Genomic DNA, 21,353 nt, shown 5'->3' with positions numbered 1-21,353 from the left:
ATTGGCATGACTGGGATGGGCACGGTTTGCTCCAAGTGACTCCCCACTGCCCACAGACCCTGCAGTGCTCACAACATAGAGTCCAAATATCCTTGTGTGAGTTGACTGCTATCAGAAGCAAAGATAATACTTTAGAGTTGATCTCCTTGAACGGGCAACAATCTTCCGGTGAGTTCTAGACCGAGGAGGCAGAGTTCAGGGTAGGAAATTGCTTTTAAATTCAGCCATTTAAGATATCAGTATTAGTTTTGCTTCTAAAACTTCCCGAGTGTGAGCAAGAATCACCTCGGCCACCCACATCTGCTAAATATTTAGTCATTTTTAACAAGTTAAACAAAGCCCTTTGATTGGATTTATGCTAATGGCTCCTCCGTAGGCATTTCTGATTCATTTCCATTTCATTTTCAAATTGCCTGTGTACACTGCTGATTCTCACCAACACCATTAGCAGATAAAAGGAACACGTAACGGGTCACAGGCGCCACAAGATGGCAATAGTTGAAGAGCAATTTGTTTCTGGAGGAAGAGATCTGGCATTCACCAGCACACCCGGCTCTGGAAGGGCACGACGCTGACTGTGCATTAACCTTTGCTCTTGCAGAGGTGTTTGTATTGGACGAAAGCAAAGAAGTTTGTGTGTGGGTTCATCTTCCCCACAGAGACAGGGATGGAGGAGGATGGAGATGACAAAGTTGTTCAAGGTCGGCCCAGCAGTGCTCCTGTTTCTTGGAATAAAACGTGCAGCCTGAAACACAGCCTGGAGATGGATCTTCTGAGTCCTGGCTGTGGCTACAAAGGTTGGGCTTTCCTGGGCCTTCCTCTTGCAAGGCAGGTGTGGTGCTGCATGCATCTACCAACACCTGATGTGTGGGGTCAGGAGAAGAGATCTCAGCCCCACAGCACCCCTAGACCCAACAGGGAGTGGGTTGCAGTGGATTGAAGCATCTCTGATTCCGTGGCAGGGATAGACAGGGAAAGACAGGTTGCTACCTGATGGCTCTTCAAACAGTGTTAGATCCTACAAACTGCAGTGATGGGGTTCAGGATTTCTGTAAGGCCTCTGGTACAGTCACCCCCCAACACTTCTGCTTCTAAATTGGAGAGATATGGGTTTGATGGGTGAGCTGTTAGATACATGAAAAATCGGCTGGGTGGCCAGATCCAAAGAGCTGTTGTAGTCAACATTTCAATGTCCAAGTGGAAACCTGTAACAAGTGGTGACTTTCCAGGATTTGTACTGGGACCAGCACTATTTAATATCTTCATCAATGACATAGACAGTGGGACTGAGTGGGATTGATTGCACCTTCAGGAAGTTTGCAGATGACACTAGCTGAGTGGTGCAGTTGATTTGTTAGAGTGAAGGGATGCCATCCAGGGAGACCTTGACACACTTGAGGAGTGCACATAATGTGAACCTGAAGTTTAATAAGGCCAAGTGCAAGGTCCTGCAACTGGGTCATGGCAATCCCCAGTATCAATGCAGACAGGGGGATGAATGGATTGAGAGCAGCCCTGCAGAGGACTTGGGGAGAGATGGACAAAAAACTGGATGTGAGCTGCTTCACCACCCTCAGAGGGAAGAACTTCTTCCTTATATCTAACCTGGACTGCCTCTGTTTAAGGTTGAACCTGTTGCCCCTTGTCCTATCACTACAGTCCCTAACAAATAGTCCCTCCCCAGCATCCTTACAGTCCCCCTTCAGATACTGGAAGGCTGCTATGAGGTCTCCATGCAGCCTTCTCTTCTCCAGGCTGAACAGCCCCAACTTTCTCAGCCTGTCTTCATACAGGAGGTGCTCCAGTCCCCTGATCATCCTCGTGGCCTCCTCTGGACTTGTTCCAACAGTTCCATGTCCTTTTGATTTTGAGGACACCAGAACTGCACACAGTGCTGCAAGTGAGGTCTCACAAGAGCAGAGCAGAGGGGCAGGATCACCTCCTTCGACCTGCTGGTCACACTCCTTTTGATGCAGCCCAGGACATCATCATCCTTGTTGCAAGTCCATCAGACCCGCAGATACAGCTTCAGCCTGGGCTTTTCCCTGCCACCCCAAAGGGGCAGCCCTTCTGCTGTGGAGAAGGATGGGGAAAGGAAGAATGTTGCCAAAGAGCAGGAGATGGGAATAAAAACCAAGGGAGAGGGGAGACAGCCAGGGGAAGGAGAAGGTCCTCACTGCCTGGCCCTAGCCATGGGGCTGGATGTACACCTCAGGGATGCCACCCCACTGGGATGGGTGTTGGGAGACCTGTGGTTGAAGCAGGAGTCTCCACTGCTCTAAGGCTTCTCCAAAGGGACATTAAATGAGAGGTGGGAGTGATTCATCACACTCGGTGAAGGGCAGCGAAGGAGCCACACAGGAGCTCATGGCTGTAATAAACGTTAAATGCAAAATCTATGTTAATGCACTGGGGTTGGCACAATTTATGCTCTCCAGGTGATGAAGGTGGGAAGGTGATGTTCTAGTGAGCAGAGGAGCCAGGAAATGGAGGAGGTCTTGCAGCAGTACCCAACACTCCATCCCTGTGGGATGCAGAACATCCACTGCCATATCTTGGCTCCCATCCCTGGGGACTGGCAGCACCTGCGTTATTCAGGGCAGCCATGGGCCGATCACCAGCCTCTGCCTGTGTCCCCTTAGCTCAGGGGGAAGGAGCAAAGGACAACAACATCCCTGAACAGAGCATCTTCCCATGGTGTTGGACCGCATGTGGTAGCCTGAATCAGAGGGACAGAAAGGACACATGCATTGTGAGTCACCTGGTGTCACCAATGCTGTCCTGTGGCCTGGCCAGACCGTGGTGGTTGAGTGTATTTTATGCAGGCAAAGGGTGTTTTTAACCTGAAGACAAACCCCATTCCCTGCAGTGTCCAGACCAGCCTGGCTGCCTGTGGCTCTCTCCGCAGCATCAGTAAAGGCAGGGAGGATGGAGATGCAGAACATGGATACCCCACCAGCATCAGGCAGGACAACGTGTGCTGCAGGGAGGTGGAGAGGTCTGCAGGCTTTGGGCATTGAGCCATCACCAAGCAAGAAGTCAGGAAGACCAAGGGTGGATGGTGTCCCCATTCTCACAGCCAAGCAGTGGGTTGGATGCTGCAGGCAGGACCACCACCACTGTGTGCAGCTGAGGTCTGAGCACACATGCAGGAGCTCAGGGAAAGGGAAAGCAGAAGGGAAGAGACGTCCAGCTAAGAGCAGAGCAGTTCACACATGTGCTCTGTGCCATGGTGAATGGAGACATGAGATCCAGTCGGTGAATCCTGAAATCTCTCGGGATTAAATGATTACATTAATCTTTGCTTTCCCTAAGCCGTGGTAACAGCAATAGCCACGTTGGGTCCTGTTCAGGTCCCTCCCTGCTAACTTCATGTCGTGAAGCTGGCATGGGTTCACAGTGTCCTGACACATGTTCCCCTCATCCCTTCCAGCCCACATTTGCTGTCACCTGGTGCCTCCAGGACAATGCTGGACATGGGGCTAAAGCAGAGCAGGGATGCTGTGGGGTGGAAGCATTGGTGCCAATGAGATATTTTGGACTGATTTCCTTTGCTGGAGCGCAGGACCACCTCCCAGTGTGTGCATGTGCTGTCCATATGATGGTTTGATGATCCAGCCCAGGGCAGAGAAGGTCCTCGAGGCCACCTGAGTGTCTGTGGATGGCAGGGCTACACAGGTTGGCCTTTTCCATCCACCCTGACCTGTCCAGGCATCACCTGAAGGTGACATTTCTCTTGGGTGTGGGTGATGGACACAACTAGGGGCATCCCTGGCCATGGTGGTGGTTGCCACCTCAAGCTGCCTCCATGGCCAAGCTCCAGCAGGAGACATGGGCCACCATGGTCCTCCAGCTGTGATGGCTCTTGCTTGGCAGAGGTAGATGAAGGTCTTCACCCCAATCTGGTTGGTATCTTAAGGGGCACCGTGGCACTGTGAACACTTTAACACAAAGATGTGCTGGGATGAGCTGCATGGGAGAGCAGCCATCAGTGGACCATTCACCTCCCCAGACCTTCATGAAAGATTATGGACCAATTTGGCAACACTATCTGCCACACTGGTTCTAATCCTTGGCAAAGGTCCCTCCAGAAGATCTCACAGGGCAAGGGTGACCCAAAGCAGCTCCTTCTTGGCCTAGGCCCAGTGTTTCCAGCCACAGGGCCTTGATGGCTGAACTTGCTCTCCAAGTGATGCTATTACCATTTGCCAGTTGCACCTTCCCTGCTCTGCTGCAGTGAGGACATCCGGTGCTGGAGAGCCACAGGGTCAGCTTGAGGTGGGCTTGGACACTGTGGGGGGATTCGTTTTGAGGGCAGTTTGGGGGCAAAATAGATCATCTGAGGGCAGCTGGACAGGTCAGATGGGTGCGATGTAGGGCAAGCTTGATGTCTGCATCCACTTGAGGGAGCGAGAGGAGCAAAGGGGAGAACGCAGCCTCTTCTCTTACACCCATCCCTCTGGTCAACAGTTACTTGCAATTACAAGCTAGTGACATCTTCATTCCTAATTAGCTGCCTTGCTTATCCTGATTCCCCTGTACCTCTGAGGATCCGGGTGGAGGAAGGAGCCAGTGCAAACACACAAGAGATGTGTCTCCCTGGTTTCTGAGTAACCTCAGTGTTAGCTGTTTTCTGCTCCTGTTGGCAGCAATGGCATCTGCATGGAGAGGAAGGGAAAAAGCTGATGGGATTATTTCATATTTTAAAAGCCCAGAGTCAATGTTTACCCACTGGAGCTAAATTATTTATACACATAATGTTACAGGTTTCACTCTGGTGGCTTTTATTAGCATTCAATGGGTGAGAAATTACACCTGACCTAGCTGTACCAGCCCCTCTCGCACCCCAGTGTGGTGGGAAGGATGAAGGTGCTTGCTCCAGCCCTGCTGTGGGAATGCTGGAGCAGTGGGAGAGGCAGTGGAGGGAGAAGGGATGTCTCAGCACCTCCTATGAGGCATTTTGCTGCTTTAGATTTGGGGGGAACATGCACGGGGGGGAGGGGGGTGGTGTTATTTTTGAGGTACCTCTGTCTCTCTTTGTGCAGGATGTGGCCCCATAGGTTTCTCCTAGGACCATCCCTATTGAAGGAGTGATGTGCTTCACAGTGAGGCATCACGACCTCCACACAGGGTAGGGTTTGGGGGAGAAGGTTTCTCTCCAGGAGGAGGTGGCTGTGTCAGGAGCACCCATCCCCATCCTTTTGTTTGCCCCAGGAGACTCAGCCATCCCTCCTTAAACCAACATGTCACAGGCACTCGAGATGACTTTCTTCTTGTCTCGCAATTAATGCATCTTTTATAAAGCCCAGGCTCCGGTTTCCTTTCATGTTGCAGCAGGATATCCTTTTTCCTCTGAAGCTTCAGAAGGGTTCTTTTTCACCCAAAGCATTAATCTCTAGTGTCCTGTGCACAGCACAGAGGGATGCAGTGGCTGAATGGCCCCATGAGGATGCTGGAGCTCAGCTGGAGCCCACATGTGGGTGCAGGTGGTGTATAAACCTGTCCCCTGTTTTAAAACCCAAGCTAAACAAAGCCACATTTTGGAGCACGACTCGGAGTGCAGAGCAGGTGAGTCAAAATACTTGTTTAGTAAAGGATGGATTTGTTCCATCCAGCTGGAAGATCCCTCATTGTGTGAGTAATGGGTTACATTCAGATCTGAAGCCAGTCTGTAGGCACATGGAAGGCGCTGGCAATCGCTGTTGACCTTGTGAGGCTGAAGGAGCAGGCCCATGTAAACCTCATGAGGTTCAACAAGGTCAAGTGCAAGGTCCTGCATCCCTGTATCAGTAAAGGCTGGGGGTGAATGGACTGGGAGCAGCCCTGTTGAGATGGCCAGGCAGCCAAGAAGGCCAAGAGGATCTTGGCCTGTATCCACCAGTGCGGCAGCAGGGCCAGGGCAGTGACTGTGCCCCTGCACTGGGCACTGGTGAGGCTGCACCTCAAATCCTGTGTTCAGCTCAGGGCCCCTCACTGCAAGAGAGACATTGAGGTGCTGGAGCAGGGCCAGAGCTGGTGCAGGGCCTGGAGCACAAGTGTGATGGGGAATGGCTGAGGGACCTGGGGGGTTCAGTATGGAGAAGAGAAGGCTCAGGGGGGACCCTATCTCTCTCTACAACTGCCTACAACCTGGTCTAGTGTGAGGTGTCCCTGACCGTGGCAGGCAGTTAGAACTGGATGAGCTTTAAGCTCCTTTCCAACCCAAACCATTCTATGATCTGTGTTAGTAGCTCTTTCAGTACTCCCAAGTGATGATGGCTGTGCTGACTCAGGCCATGTCACACCAATACAAGATGTTCAGTTGGCTTCAGCAGATCTGTGCAGCCACCAAACCATAAGGGAAACTCTCACTAGACATTTCACCAGCCATTTATCCCTGGTGCTCTTTACATAGAGTACAGAGGTGCGCCGAGCTGCTCTCACACTTCACTGGCTCCTTGTAATTGATGGAAGATTACCAGGAACATGTTTTTTGGAGGAAGTATTTTCCAGGGCTAAACAGTGTTTGATAAGGGTGTGATAATAAATTACCACGCATCCCTCTATGCAGCTACTCCAAATTACGAGTATTGGTTTGTCCTTCCTCTGTGTTGTTTCCATAGAAGCAGAGCTTAACCTTTTAAGTGCAGATTATAAAGGCACCTAATTCAATTAAAATTAGACTTCGAGCATATCAGCACTTAATACTCGAGAGTTATTATGCGATTGGATATAGACGTTGCTGTGATTGGCAGGTGGCATGGTTTTCCTCTGAGCCAGCTGGGAAAGTAGTGTTGTGGTGGTAAAGATTTAGGGTTTTCCACCCACTAATGGGTGGATAATTCCTCTGGAATACGGGAATGCAGCACAGAACACAGGAACCCACGTGCAATTAAAGTTATTTATTGTAGTTTTCTTTTCTTGAACTGACAAAGAGGGTTTCCCAGAGATCCATACCACGCCACAACGTTATACACCATGTCACAACTAGTCCCTTGTCGCTTTATTAAGAACATAGTAATTTAAAAATAGCTAAATATTTACATATTAATAAAACATATATACAGAAGATTGAGACGTTTTTACCTAAATATGGAATGATCCTTCTTTTTTTTCTCTAATAAACCTATAAAAAGATTTCTGAAGAAAGTCTCAACAGTAGTCACAGGAAGGAAACACAAATGCAATCTTCCAAAGGTACAAAATGCTGATTCCTTTGCTGAAGGGTTACGATACGGACACAACGGAGCAGTGCCCCCTGCCTAAGACAGGCAACTCCAAGCCACGAAGGAAGGAAAAGACTCAAATCTTAAGGTTTGCAGTGCACATTCAATCTATTCCACAGCTTCAGAGAGAACACAGGCATTCCAAAGAGTCCACAGGAGGTGTGTGGGGAAGGGCTGGGAGCCTGGTTTCTCAGGTGCCAAGAGACCAAAGCGCTCCCGTTGGCTTCGGTGTTATTTGAGGGCACTGGGTGACATCTGAGAAACAGGCTTTAGGATTGCTAAAGAAAGAGATTCAATATTTTGACAACCATCCCACTCTATAATAGCACTTCTGTTGAGACACTCAAAGGCCAAACAGTTTGAAACCCAAAAAAGATGCAGCTAAAATATCCACAGGAAACGAAGCACAACGGTGAAGGCTCTAGCAGCTCTCCCTTGAATTCCAGGAAACACACTCAGACTACCTGGTGATGGATGATGCAGGTTAAGACCTGCCAGACTTTTCCCCAACATCTTTAAAGTGAATTTAGTGCTGATGAAGGTGCAGAAGTGAAGGTTTGCATGGAGGGCACATACGATTTTACCTTAGCCCCAGCCCGAAAGGACTGACCCTTCCAACGTCTAACAGGATAGTGCAATGTCTTGATCAATTCACTCATCTTTACTGCTGAGGTATCAATCGAGTGCCAGGGAAAAGGTGACTTGAGCTTCAAAAATGGTTGAACATTGTTGCCAAGGGCAGTGGCTGAAAAATCACAGTGTGCAGACCCTCTTCCTGGAAACCAGCAAACTGATATGGTTTGAGACTGAAGTGTAGGTGAGTGAGGGGAGAATGACCAGCCATCTGCACTGAAGAGATGCTCAAGAGCCATCCCAATAGGACCACAGAGGAGAATGTGTCCGAGGAGAATGTGTCTGAGGAACAGCTTCTCCTTGCTACAATTAGGAAACTGGGCACTGCTGGGAGGAATCCTGGTCACTGGTAATACAGCAGCCAAGAGAGGAAAAGTGGGTCTGAAAAGAGCTTGGCCAAGTCAAATGCTCATCGAGCCCCTGGGGCTCCTGATGGAGAGAGATGCCTGGAGACAGGAAGAGTCACACGGCTGTGTGTATGGAACACTGCTGGCAAGCGTTACAACCACATGGAAAAACGCAATCATAGAGGACAAACAAAGGCAAGAAGATGTCTTCAGAGTGGATGCCCTGCTAATTAAATAGTGCATTGGATGAGGGAAATCATCTTTAATTAAGATGAAGAAGAGTGAAGCGATCTGGTAGCTTTGTGATTTGAGGTTACATGGAAAATGCATGAAACGACACAAACTTGAGATGAAAGCAGTGTGGATTGTCCATGTCTTGTACACTGAAGCTCTTGTGCCGATCTGGTGGGAATGTTATCCAAAGGAGAGGATGCTTTTATCCGCTACGAATACTGATGTGGGATGTGAAATTCAAGGGGAAAAATCCAGGTTTGCGTCTATCAGATGATCTGTTGTGGTGTCAAAAAGGCTACCTGAGGGGAGAAACAGTGAAGAAATCAGTTAAAAATATCAAAATTTGAAGAAATCAGTCAATTATCCCAAAAAAGGGAAAAATGAAACTGATGGAAATTACATATTTGAGTTCTAACATGTGCTGGGGCTGAGCAGCTGGTGTGTACACAGGCAGTGGCTGCTGAATCCCATTTAGAGGAGGGCTCAGTTGGCTAAAGAAAACCAAATTAAATAGTTTTTTGAATCCATATTTGCCAGCCAAGTTCCTCACACAACATCCAGTGCCCCCACTTCAGGTGTCAAGTGCTGCATTAGAGTCCAGAACAAACTGCTCTGCAATGCTCACCCCTTTGAAGTTAGGTTCTGAAGAAGGGAAAAGGCACCACATGAATTTTAAACCTCAAGTACATACTTTGGGATCTTCTTTGCAGCAGTCTAAATGCATATGGGAGAATACATATATATATAAATATCTATCTATATTATACAGAGATATGAAAAGGTGCACGGTATGATTATATCCCATCTTTTTTAAAGCACTTTAAGAATATGCTTTTTCTAAACAGAACAATGAAAGATGGACAGAAGAATTACAAGGAGCGCGCTAAGAACACAGGGCAAATAGGAGACAGACATCAATCAGCCTGAGAGGCAAATGCAACCCAATGAAAAGGGTTGCATGCAGTTGTGCACTGAAAGGATAAAGATTTATATTACAATAAAGGATTTGTATTTAAGGTTTCGAAAAGGTTTTTTCATTGTTTGAAGTTTCATTTTCTTGATATTGTATTTCAAGAGAAAAGCAGACAACCTGTATAGAATTGCCTCGTTGCTGTTTTCTTATCATCTGGCTCTTTACCAGGAGATTGCTCTCATCTTCTCACAAAACTGTGTCACCCCTGGCCCTGAGGATTGGGATGACAGTGTTGTGCCTTCTTTTAGGGATATCAGAATTCTCTCTCATCTGGAAATTAACCCCAGTGTGGAGAAACTACACAAGCTCTCAGCACAGCTGTGGCCCAAAGCAGGGGTATAAGGAGACATCTCACATGGTCCTGGGCTGCATATAACTTAAAAATCCAATATTCAGGATGAGGATGCAAGAACAGGGTGGTGCAGCTGCCTTGCATCAGTTTCCATGTGCAGAATTTAGGGGTTACATGTTCCTGTTACACCTTCCTGTTGTTTCTCTTTTAAAACACAAGATCCAGATGCTTTATGTAAACTGCAGACCAAAGAAAGATGAGCCTTTCTGCAATATCAGCTTCTATAGAAAAGACTCTAAAAGCTGCCACATCTGTGAGATAAAGACCTATCTCCCTATCTCACACCTTGCAGATGCCTGTATCACAGAACCATAGGATGGTTTAGGTTGGAAAGGACCTTAAGATAATGAAATTCCAACCCGCTGCCATGGGCACCGAGAAACTAATCAGTCTCTCTACTTAGTGAATGATATTTACCCCTGGAGCTGCCTGACCCATTTCAGCTCTGCTCTGGACACAGCCTTCAGCTTCTGGTAGGTGCTGTGGAAGACCTGAGCTTTGATAACATTTGTTAGAGACAATTCTAGTATTTTCTTAAGATTTATCTGTCGATGCAAGTTTAACTGCCACAGTGCTTCCAATTTCCTTTAAACACCCTTCAATCAATGGCTTTTAAAGCAAAGGCCTTCTCAGCATTGATGGTGATTTTAAAACAGGAGCACGCAAGTGCTTTCTGCTCACAAGTGCTAAAATCTAATTGGGAAAAAATGTCCCCCTTAACTTTTATGGGGATGAACCAGCTTGGATGTTTTACAACGCTTTAGAGTTCCAGAAGAGGGTTTAGAAAACAACACAGCCCCTGTGCTCCTCAAAGCCCAGCACTTTGCTAGCAGTAAGCAGGTTCAGACCCAGCTGTAGGCAGCTATTACTGCTCACAGAGCCCAGCCCTGCTGGCACCTCCTAACATGACCTGAGCAGACCTGACCTTCTCTCTGGAAGCAGCCCTCTTCCCACCAGTGATGAAGAGCGCAAGAGCAACCACACTTCTGACTGAGGTGTCTCCAGTGAAGTGTCAGACAGAGTCGTGATCCAAAAACACAAGGGATGAGGCATCGCTAGTCCACATACAGCCAGATCTTGTGCACAATGTCACCAGTGTCGCAGGCAGCACTGACTGAGCAGCAAAGGCTGATTAAAGGCATCCTTTTTAGGCACCAGCACTTACCGTTGGTTCAGATCATCCACTTTGGGTGCTTTTGCTTCACAAGTTTGTTCAATTCTTGAAGACCAAGAGAGCAACCATCTGATGTCTCCCATAGACAGCTTCTGTACCCCTCCTTTCCCCCCACCCCCATCTAGTCTCCTGCAAGACCCACCTCCATCAAGCAAAACAATTTAGTCTGGTTTTATTCTACCAATACACCAGGTTAATCACTGATCATGGAATTATAGAATCATTTAGGTTGGAAAAGACCTTTAAATCAAGTCCAACCCAGCACTGCCAAGCCCACCACTAAACCACGTCCCTAAGTGCACATCTGCTCGTCTTTTAAACACCTCCAGGGACGGTGCCTCCACCACTTCCCTGGGCAGCCTGTTCCACTGCCTGACAACCTGTTCAGCAAAGGAATTTCTCCTAATAGCCAATCTAAGCCTTCCCTGGTGCAACTTGAGGTGGTGATTTATTTGCTATTAGCTATCATCTGCAACCAAGGCCCATTGCACCAGGCACTGTACAAACATAGACTCTTCCCAAAGATTCTTCAAGCTAAACAAAGACAGCTGAATAAACCACGCAAAGGCTCTCTTTAAAGAACTTGCCAGTGACCACCCCTTTACAAAACCAGCTATGCTGACAGGGAAAGACCCCTGTAAAAGTTATATTCCACCTCTTTTGCTACAGTCCTTGATAAAAAGCATCTGTATTTTGGCTCTCTATCATAATTACTGTCATTATGCTGTCTGAATATCACTTTAAATCACTTGCTTCCAAGAACAGTATGATATTAACATGGATATGTGCTATAAAGAGGCACTTGAACACATATAATAAATGGGTGGCAACCAAACATTTGGTTTACAGCCGTGAGCATCACCTCCCCCAGCAGTGCAGACTGCAGCGTGGTTTATTTAGGTATCCTTCCATGGATATTGTGAAGTATACACTGCAAGGAAGTATGTCAGCCCAAAAACTGTATGCATGGATGCTCAGAGGTGTACAGGCAAGCAGAACACAGTGGTGATCCGTTGTGAAGTGGAAAGGGAGTTGTCTTCACTGCCACAACCACCTCAGCACACCATTACAGATGTACAATGCGAGTAGTAACTACAGAAACCGTGCTTGAACACCACAACAACCCAATAATTCTCCTTAACACGATCACTAGAGCAATGAAAAGATAACGCTGCATCGCATCAGCCACCTTTATTAGGATCCTCTTGCACGAGAACCACTTCCCTCCCTGATAAAAGCAATGAACAGGATGTCACTTGGAAGAGACCTTTCAAACCAGAGCTTCCTGCATCTATTATCGCAGCCGTGCCCTGAAACGCTATTCAGTGCCTGGCCAAGAAAGCAGCACGGCGGCTCCCAGGCAGCGTGTGCTCCCAGCCCCCCCTGGGCCCATGCCAGGACTAGACTATAGTTGCTTGTCCTCCCAACTGCTTCGCTGGTCCTATTCCTTAGTAACTGCACGTGCTCCGACAGCGGGATTGCAACCGGCGGTGCTCCACGGCTGGCAGCTGCTGCTCAGGCACACAGCAGCAGTGTGTGAGAGCTCCTTCTCTCCAGCCCCTACGTAAGAGAGATTAGGAGGCCCTTGCACAAGATGCTGTGATAGTATTACTACTCTCCTGTCCATCCCCATAGCCTCCAGGTAGCACGGCCTGAGCTCAGCAATGCTGTCCTGTTCTTCACAGCAAGAGCGCTGCTGATCTCCAACCACCCTTTGTTGTTATACGTTAGAAACATGATAAGAATGCACCATAACCCATGATATTGTCTGTGCAAGATTCCCCCTCCTTTTAATTTAGCTTTGGGGATAACATGTAAATCACAGGGAAATGACTTTGCAATGCAGGGAAATTCCCAACTCACTTTCCCCACATTCTGGCCCCACTGTATCTTCAGAGGATGGCAGCTCAGCTCCTACCATCAGGGCACCTGTTGACAGACTGACTCTTTAATGAGAAGGTGCTTCAAATTTCAGTTTCAGCCCATCTTGATTTCAACACCATGTGCAACAACATGCAAAAACCTTCTTTCCCAGCCCACCCAGCTGCCCAGCTAAGCTGCTGTGCAGCTGCTGTCAGGCTTTTGAGGGTGGCTGCACTTCAAGGATAAGCAACCCAACACTTAACTAGCACATAACCATCTCTGCAATCTTTCTGTGAACCCAATATGGTTGCTAATACCTTGGACAGCTGAGCACATGCTACAGATGATTGTGTTTGTCCCTACCAGAAACCTCCCAGAAATACCAGGGGTGAGCACAAGTCTGGCGTAAGAAGGGTAACTTATTAGCTTAGCTGCTACCATGAACCTTGAGGTTTTATGGATATGAAACAGAGGAGGAAATGGTAAGATTCTGATGCCTTTGTTTTTTAACACAGGCCGTTGAAAACTCAAAGATAGCTGGGTCCTGTATGCAATTACCTGCCTGTATGTGCCATGCCAGGAGCATTGAGAACTGCTTCTGTGCCATAAATAAACCAATACATTGGAAGCTGATAAAAATGTGAATGCATTTTACCTGTTTGTAGGAGAGAAATGTCCGGCTTCTCATCACAGTCAGGTGCCTCTGCTGATTGCAAATATAAACAAGAAATCTCATTACTTTGACTGAATATGGGAAGGAGATTAAAAAGCTGCATATTCTAAAAGTGGTTTTGCATTTTCTATATACTTTCCTCCACTGCAATTTGCTGTTGCTCTGTTTAAAACCTCACTGTTTGCTTGGAGGAAAAGGTCATATAATAAAAATGCAAACTTAGAAGAGGGGAGCTGGGTATTCAGAAGCAGTTGTGCCAGCAATGGGATGGGGAAATGCTTGTTCTTGTTAAGGTTTCTGGATATTCAGATGATAAAAGGAGTTGGGATCATTTGATAAAGTCATGTCAGGAATGTCACCAGCGGTCCTTGGAAGGCTGGATCGCCACCCTCTGACAGCTGCCATCATGGGGAAAGGCTGAACACCCCCATTCCTGCACCGTGACCACAGATGAGCTTGTTTTACGGGGCACAGATTTACAAGGCCAGTGTCTTCAAAGATGCAGTGATTAAAAACGCACATAACCAGCCAGGGACAAGAACAGTTACGGTGTGTGCATACACACGTGCTTTCTACCCACAGCTTATGCAAGATCATTTGACTTCATTTAGCCCACAGTGAAGGAAGGCTAAAAGCCTAATTTGTTCATTTCTTATTTGCCACAGGCCAAGGGTATGCATAAAGATAACTGATTTGGCTCAGTGGATGTGCACTGACTTGTTAGACTTTAGTACCCTGGAGTGCGCATGTAAACCCCAAGTTATAGGCGTGTAACAGGAAATCAGTGCCTAACCTACACAAGCCTCATTCAAAATCCTATTATCTTTGTCTTTTGGCACTTTAGCAATGGTATTTAAGGCCTGTAAAACACAATGAGATCTTTGAGAGCACTTCAGCAAACTAGGTGTGGTTATAAAGGACCAGCCCATTACAGGGTACACGGTCAGTGTGATGAATATACGCCTACTCACATCCATTTATTGCACAGTATCTACAGGGATCAAATCTGACCAAGGCTACACATGCACTGAACAACTTAGTTCAGCTCCCGCTTGGAACAAAGCTAACTGTCCTGATCATCTTTATCATGGCTCTACGCATGAGGATGTTGAGTTGTTGCCTTTAGGATGATATTGTAAGGACTAATCCAGCTCCTGATCTACATTAGTTTCCTAATGTAGAACCACCAACCCGTGGCTATCCATCCCTGGACCAAGAGGCTGCTCTCTCTTCCACATGCATGGATGTCAGTTTAGTTTTTACCTGTCTGCTCCCTACTCAGTTCAATTAAATGAACTAAAGACAATAGAAACAAACTAAACCCCCTGATATTAAGCAGTTACCCTCCCACAGGAGGTTTAAAGGGAAAGCATGGAAAAGTACAAGGCACAGACCTGTAAGTGACCCTGCGCCTTGCACTGATACCCGTTTCTGCTTTCTGTGAGAAAGTGTCATGCCGGGCAGAAACAAATCAGGTGCTTGGTACAGCTTACTGTGAAAATATTGAATATTGGAAGGACTGGGTGGCTCAATACATAGGAAGAGTTTACCTAGGCTGGTTTGGATGTGGACTGGACTCCCAGTGATGGAAGGACTGGATGTGCAAGGGAGGAGACAGCACAGTGAAACGAACAGCTGAGGAACAGCCAACAGGACAGACACAGCTTTAAAACTGACAGTCTGAGGCCAACTTCTACATTATGAAGAATCTGCACCAAGTGATTCTGTGGCACAGCTACTCAGCAGAGGCAAAGATGTAACTGGCCCCTTGGGTTAAAGGGACCCAAACTATGCAAACGGGGAAGCCAGATCTGAGTGCTTGCAATGGGTTGAAAAGTCTCCCCTCTATCAATACCAGGGTTGGAGCCAACCAGGCTGTTCACTCAAGTGATAGTTCTCTGCAGCAACCCTTGAAGTAGCTCTAGAGATGGAGTTACCTTTCTGCCTAACTGCTCTTCTGACATACGCTGAACTCAGAGGAAAGCAGTGATTCAGAAAGAAACAAATGGAAGCTAGGAAAGAAGGACTTCAGCCTCCAACTTTGCAGGACCAGTTTTGTGCCATTTTAATGTGGCACAAGACTAACAGGTGAGGTCCAGCTCTCCACCAACTGTCCCAGTCCTGTTCCTCATGACAGCACAAATGTTTATATGGTCACCAAGATCAGATCTCATTAAAAACTGACACCACCACCACGTTAATGCTTGTGCCAGCACCAGAACGGGAGTGGGAGCACAGCAGATGCCCAGACAAACTACTCAATAGCTGCCTGAATTTGTTTTATGAACCTGGATGTGTAACTGCAGCTCCAGGTGAAGTACGACACAAAGGCATGACAAACACCTCGACCTCCCAACATGGCTGTAAACCACCACCTTTCTGTATGTCATTCCAAGCAGGAAAGAAGTTTGCCTTTGACAACCGCGCCCAGAGACTGCCAGCCAAGCTTTGCTTGTCTTGAGCCAGCTTGCAAGACAAGGCAAGCAGAAATAGAGCCTGCTGTGAGAATCTGGGGCCTCTTTTCTGTCCTTTGCTTAGATGGAGCTCAGAAGCTCTTACAAAACAATCCCAATAGTAATTTCCTTAGAACCTTCCGCAAAACAACAGTAAAAATAACAGTTTAGCTTCTGATGTACATGTTTGTTAAGTGTAGAGCTGCTGGTTTGCTCCTTGCTCCATATCTCAGGCTGGGAAGATGAATGCAGCAGTCATTCAGTTTAATACTACTGGTTTTGTCTAAGGTATCACACACAAAAGCACTGTAGCATGTGTTGGACTTGTATCCTCCATCGTTCGTGGCCCTGTGTGTACTACTAAGCAAAAAAACATCTACTTGATCTCTTCAACATGTAGATATTGTATCGAAGACACAAACCGGGGAAATCAGAAAGATGAAGAGAAAGCAAAAAAAAACCCATACAAAACAATGGAAGCAGCAGTTTGAACAAGGATGTGCTTATTTCCAGAAAAGAAGGCAAGCATCTTTCCTTCCATCGTTCCCACTATTTTACAGTGCAACAAGATGATGTTAATTTTAAACAACAATTCAAGGATGAAGTGGCACAGCATGTAATTTATTTAAATTAATCCTGCCTGGAAAATGTCAGCATGTTTTCTAACATTGCCATATTTTACTTTACGGACTAGGACAATCAAAAGCTTCCAGGTTATGCACAAGGTAATCACTTTGCATGAACAGCTCTTACACTTTGTACTTTGGGCATACTACTCACACAATATCAGCTTTCCTGTCTATGCAATGGACTACTACTGCTGAGTAACGGCTTAGAGGATCTTCAGAACATAAAAAGGGAGGAAGAACTTACTGTGAGAGACGTATGGCCCCTGACCTACTGCTTATTAATGGATGGAGAGTTTAGTAATCAAAAGGCTTGGATGCTATGTGTGGCACAGAGGTGACTGGAACAGCCAGTCAGTTCCTTCTGATTGTACCTTGTTTAAGGTTTCTATGCTAATGGTTGACTGTCTCCCTCTGTGCTGCCACTGGCAAGGCCATGAGCCACCTACCCATGTGCTCTTCTGCAGGGTGAAAAAAACACACCATGGGAAACCCACTGCTGTAAATCCCAAGGCAATTTGCATTGTAATTCATGCTGCTTTAAGAGGGGAAAACCTTTGCATGTCTTTTCGTTGACTCATTCTCTTCCAGGGCCGCTTTGCATCTCATCCCAGCAGCCACAAAGGTTCAGCTTCTCTGCTGGGAGAAGACAAGATCTGGCACTATGAAGCCATGCCCCATACCCTGTGCTGTTGGCATGACATGGGACCAGTAGTCAAGGCTGAATATTATCACCCTCTTTAATTTTAAGCATAACATCTGTTTGTAACATTAACCTACAGTCTCTTCTCCCCTTTGTGACAGCCAACTTGTGAAATTCTGAAGAGACTGAACAAGGCCAATAAAAATTTAATGGCAGTGACAGCTTTATTCTCAGATCTAACAAATAAAAACCCTTACCCCAGTCTCAGATCTCAGGCTAGGAACTAACAAAAAAACCCAAAGCAAAATAAAGAAATGAAAAAGAATAATATTTCCAGCTATGAAAAATATTGTCACTGATTTGGAAGTTAAAGGAGTTTTTATTTGGCTTAGGATAACAACATTTCCCAATCTGCACAGGGGAACTATTTGCTGGAAAGCAGCATTTTTTTTTATTAGCTTTCAAGTAGGGAGCTTTTCTGTCCTTAATTCTAGGAGATGAGGCGAACATCATAAATAAGGTTGAAGCTGGGCAGCATCTATGTCCAGCAATCATGATTTCATTTAACCTGGAAAAATTCTGTTGAGTACACCCTATAGAAAGGGGTACAAGAAGCAGATCCACCCCACTCCCTTGCTAGAATTCTCTGAAATGGTGAGTATCACTGAAAGCAAGAGCAGGATTTACATTATCAGTCTGAAATGATGTTTCACAGGACAAAGCACAGAGGGTTGCTCATGAATGCAGTGTCTTACTGCTTGGTTTGAGATGACACACTAATCAGAGGATGAGCTAAGTGGCTCAGGGGAAGGCAAACAGGATGGAAAACCTGCCCTTCCTCTCTTAAATACTTCTGCTGTTACAATTTAGCCCACTTCAGTGGTGACTAAAATGTTGTCTTGTGGCTTTGGTAAAATAAATGGATTTGTTCTTTGGGCACCTCAGTCTATACCCACAAACTGAGCCAGCACATTTCAGTGAGCAAGTGGAGACAAAACTAAGAGGATGACCTCGAAGTATGGACATGAGGACACTTGCTCAGGAGGGCTCAAGCCTCTGCCCCACAGTCCACACACAGACTGGAAGAGCTCAGCTGGAAGCGTGCTGAATCCCACATCTCAGTGGCTGCAATTCCCATAGTTTTCAGATTCCCAAAAGCTAAGTTTTGTAACATGGGGTCCTGGGACACCTTCTTCCCATAGCAGATCAAACCTCGCTCTGCGCCTGCTCTCCCCTCCTGTTTTGGTCTCTGTTAAGTTACACACAGCTGTAACAATTTTGGTATGGTTTCACAATGAATAGTTAATACGTGCATAGTTCCCACAACACCACTTTTATATCACAATACAGCTGCTGTGGGTTGTGAGACTGTGCTAGCAAACATTCCAACATGCTTCCCTCGGTCCTATACACTGCCCCAGGTATCTGCTAACATCCATGGCTGGAAACAAAATATGGGACTAAATGGATCTGTCGCTTGATCAGCTCTATATCCCCCATATCAGAAGCTCATGGTTGTAACAGAAGTACTAACAAATCTTATTTCAACAAGATGAAGATGTTACTGTCTGCTCCTGCCCCCCTCTGCTATCACATAGGCTGGGGAAACCTCTCATTTGCTTCAGTGCAAGGGCAGGTTGGGTTGGCTTCAGCCACCGGAAGACAGGGCTGTGGATAGGGCAATGAAGGGTAAGATGCAGATGGCCACTGAGGTGTGTTCAATCACTCCTGCACCACCAAAAAGGGCATGTATGCCTGTGGTCTATGTCAGAGAGAAACCAATGCACTTCAAGTAATGGCCAATAAACTAAACACGAAAAAGAGATTTTCTATCAATCCAGGTACTATGTACTTTTAAAAAAATAAATTATTATTATAATTAAATATAATATTATACATTTTACATCTATTATATATATTATATTATCTATAATAATATTATTTTATTTAGTTATAAATTATTAATTCAAATAAATAAACCCAAGGGGCTGATAGGTTAATTGCTGCTCACTCCTCATCCACACACATTGAGTTACCTTCCATGTGCAGGGAAAGACAGGTATTGGAGCCTATCTTATTCAGTCACCCCATACTCAGCTTCACTTATTTCTTCTTAGTCTTGCTAGCTTAGAAACAATATCATTAGCTTAACTCTCTCCTCCTGAGAAAGGACCAAAGATGGAGATGGCCCCGTTTGAAAGGCAAAAGCTGAACATCATTGTCATTTTAATTAATATCCCGCAGAGACACCACGAAAAGCAAATAAAAAGGGAGGAAGGAAAATAAAAATCAAAACAAAATTAGGTCAATCCTCTTTCCCGAGGGATCTTCTGCAGTCAGCCCAAGGACCCTCTGCTCCCCACATCTCACACTGCACTTCCACCCTCCTGCCGTGGGGGAACAGACAGCCTTGGAAGGGGCAGAACTCAGTCCTGTTGTACAACACCAGTAATCTGACACTGTCTATAAAGAGATTATCTCTGATCCCTCTCTCCTCCCTCCCCCTATACATAAGAAACCCTTTTCAAGGCTAGTGCTGGTTCACTTCTACCCAGGGAAGCTTATGCTACTGAAAAATGTGCACTTTTTTTCTCCCCCGTGTTATTTCTGTTTCTGGGTGTTTCCCATTTTCCTCATTCTTATGCTTTTCCCTCCTGGCATTAATAACATGTAGAATGATTTCAGATGCTGGTCTAAGCGTGTGTTTCAGAGGCACAGCTTTCGACAGAAAACATCATCTCTCTGACACAGGGAGCTGGAGAGGACATCTGTAATCCTGCTCAGCCCTCCCATAGCCACAGGGACCACCAGCATTCCTTGCAAAGCCACCAGGTTCACCATCCCATCAGCCTGTGGATGCTAACAGGCACTTAATTGTGGTGATGGGCAGAAGGGAAGAGGGTAAGAGGGTAAACGGCAGGCAGTTTTTATATGGTAACAGAGAAGGACCGTGTTTAAGGACACTGGCACATGTGATGTGCCTCAGACAACAGTGTCAGATGCTCCAGGGAGAGATGGGCAAGAAATACAACCACAAGACAGCATTAAGAAAACACTAGGATAAGGTAGGGTAAGTGAAGCTTCATATGAAGAAAGTCCCTTGTAGGACAGAAGAGAAGATAGGAATGGACTAGTTAAGGTTTATAAAGTAATTACATGTCTCTTAATCAATGATACTGCTTTCCCATGAATGCTACCAGGGATTTTGACACTGCATGTTGCTGTTTGTTGCTGGAGCTGCATCCTGCTGGGGTGAAAGCTTAGTGCAGAGGCCTCACCACAGGCTGGTCCTGGCCTCAAGCATGCAGGTTATCCCAGCCCAACTTGAGCAGCTCTGCTGCAACCTCCTACCTACATTACCTGTTACTGCTGGCAAGCTCCCTCCTGTGTATTACAGAACCTTGCTGGCACAAGCAGGGTGGGCATTTGTGGGTGGTTTTTGCTACAGTGATGCTGCTTCACAAGGAATGTGAGAAAACTCATCTATCCTTCCAGACACACACAGTTTAATGGGAAAGCGCATTTGGGTTACGTCTTAGCAGTACAGTGAGGGGCTCGTCACACCAAATAGCACAGAATTAAAGACTTCTACTTGCAAACCTGACTGGATCAGCTAGTTTAGCATTCAGATTTCATGAACACTGGGAAGAAGAGTTTGGGTGCTAATGGAAATGGTTAGAGACATCATTTGAGAAAGACTCAAAGTTAACTTGGCTGCAAAGACACTTCCTAAACTTCCTACTATCCCAAACATAAGGAAACACACACTTTACACAGAAACCTGCTCAAATCTTCAAGGTCTTATTTTCATAGAGTGAACATGTGTAACTCCACAGTCAACAAGAAAACACTTGTGTGGGTACAAAGGCTCTAAACTTTTAACCTTACACTGACATGTTGCTCTGTATATTTTTACATACCTGAGCCTCTTTTTAACCGTCTTCTTGCAAGTTTAATTTGATCCTGAAGAATCTGGACCCAGTCCCTAGGACCAGGCAGTTTATCCACATGGTTAGCAGTGCAGTATTTTTCTGTAAAGACTGAAATAAAAAGATACCATTTTTTTTGAAGCGTTCCACCAGGATGGACAAAAGGAGACTGGAGAGGATTTGAAACAAAATACATCAAATTAACCACTCATCAAAAAGCATTTAAATGGCCAAATCTGGGATTGAAA

At 46.1% G+C, this 21,353-nt stretch overlaps 1 protein-coding gene across 8 annotated transcripts in view; it reads right to left on the bottom strand.

Annotated features, from left to right (window-relative positions):
* Positions 1–8,114: 8,114 nt before the first annotated feature.
* Positions 8,115–21,353, bottom strand: part of BEND7 (BEN domain containing 7) — a 45,578-nt gene continuing 32,339 nt past the window's right edge. For 4 of the 8 annotated variants that reach the window (XM_057422493.1, XM_057422488.1, XM_057422484.1 and 1 more), the window contains 3 exons: positions 21,097–21,216; positions 13,437–13,487; positions 8,115–8,718 (listed from right to left, as the gene is read on the bottom strand). In XM_057422493.1, the coding sequence (XP_057278476.1) occupies positions 8,657–8,718; positions 13,437–13,487; positions 21,097–21,216 (233 nt within the window). In that variant the 3' untranslated portion in view covers positions 8,115–8,656. The remainder of the gene's footprint in view (positions 8,719–13,436; positions 13,488–21,096; positions 21,217–21,353) is intronic. The other 4 variants (XM_057422485.1, XM_057422489.1, XM_057422486.1 and 1 more) reach the window with 4 other exon arrangements.

The sequence above is a fragment of the Pezoporus wallicus genome, unplaced genomic scaffold (genome assembly GCF_028554395.1).
Source record: "Pezoporus wallicus isolate ANWC-B61680 ecotype Strahan unplaced genomic scaffold, APGP_CSIRO_Pwel_v1 contig_3058, whole genome shotgun sequence".
NCBI classification, from domain to species: Eukaryota; Metazoa; Chordata; class Aves; order Psittaciformes; family Psittacidae; genus Pezoporus; species Pezoporus wallicus.
Note: the sequence above shows the minus strand (reverse complement) of the source record. Positions and strands in the feature narration are given on the sequence as shown.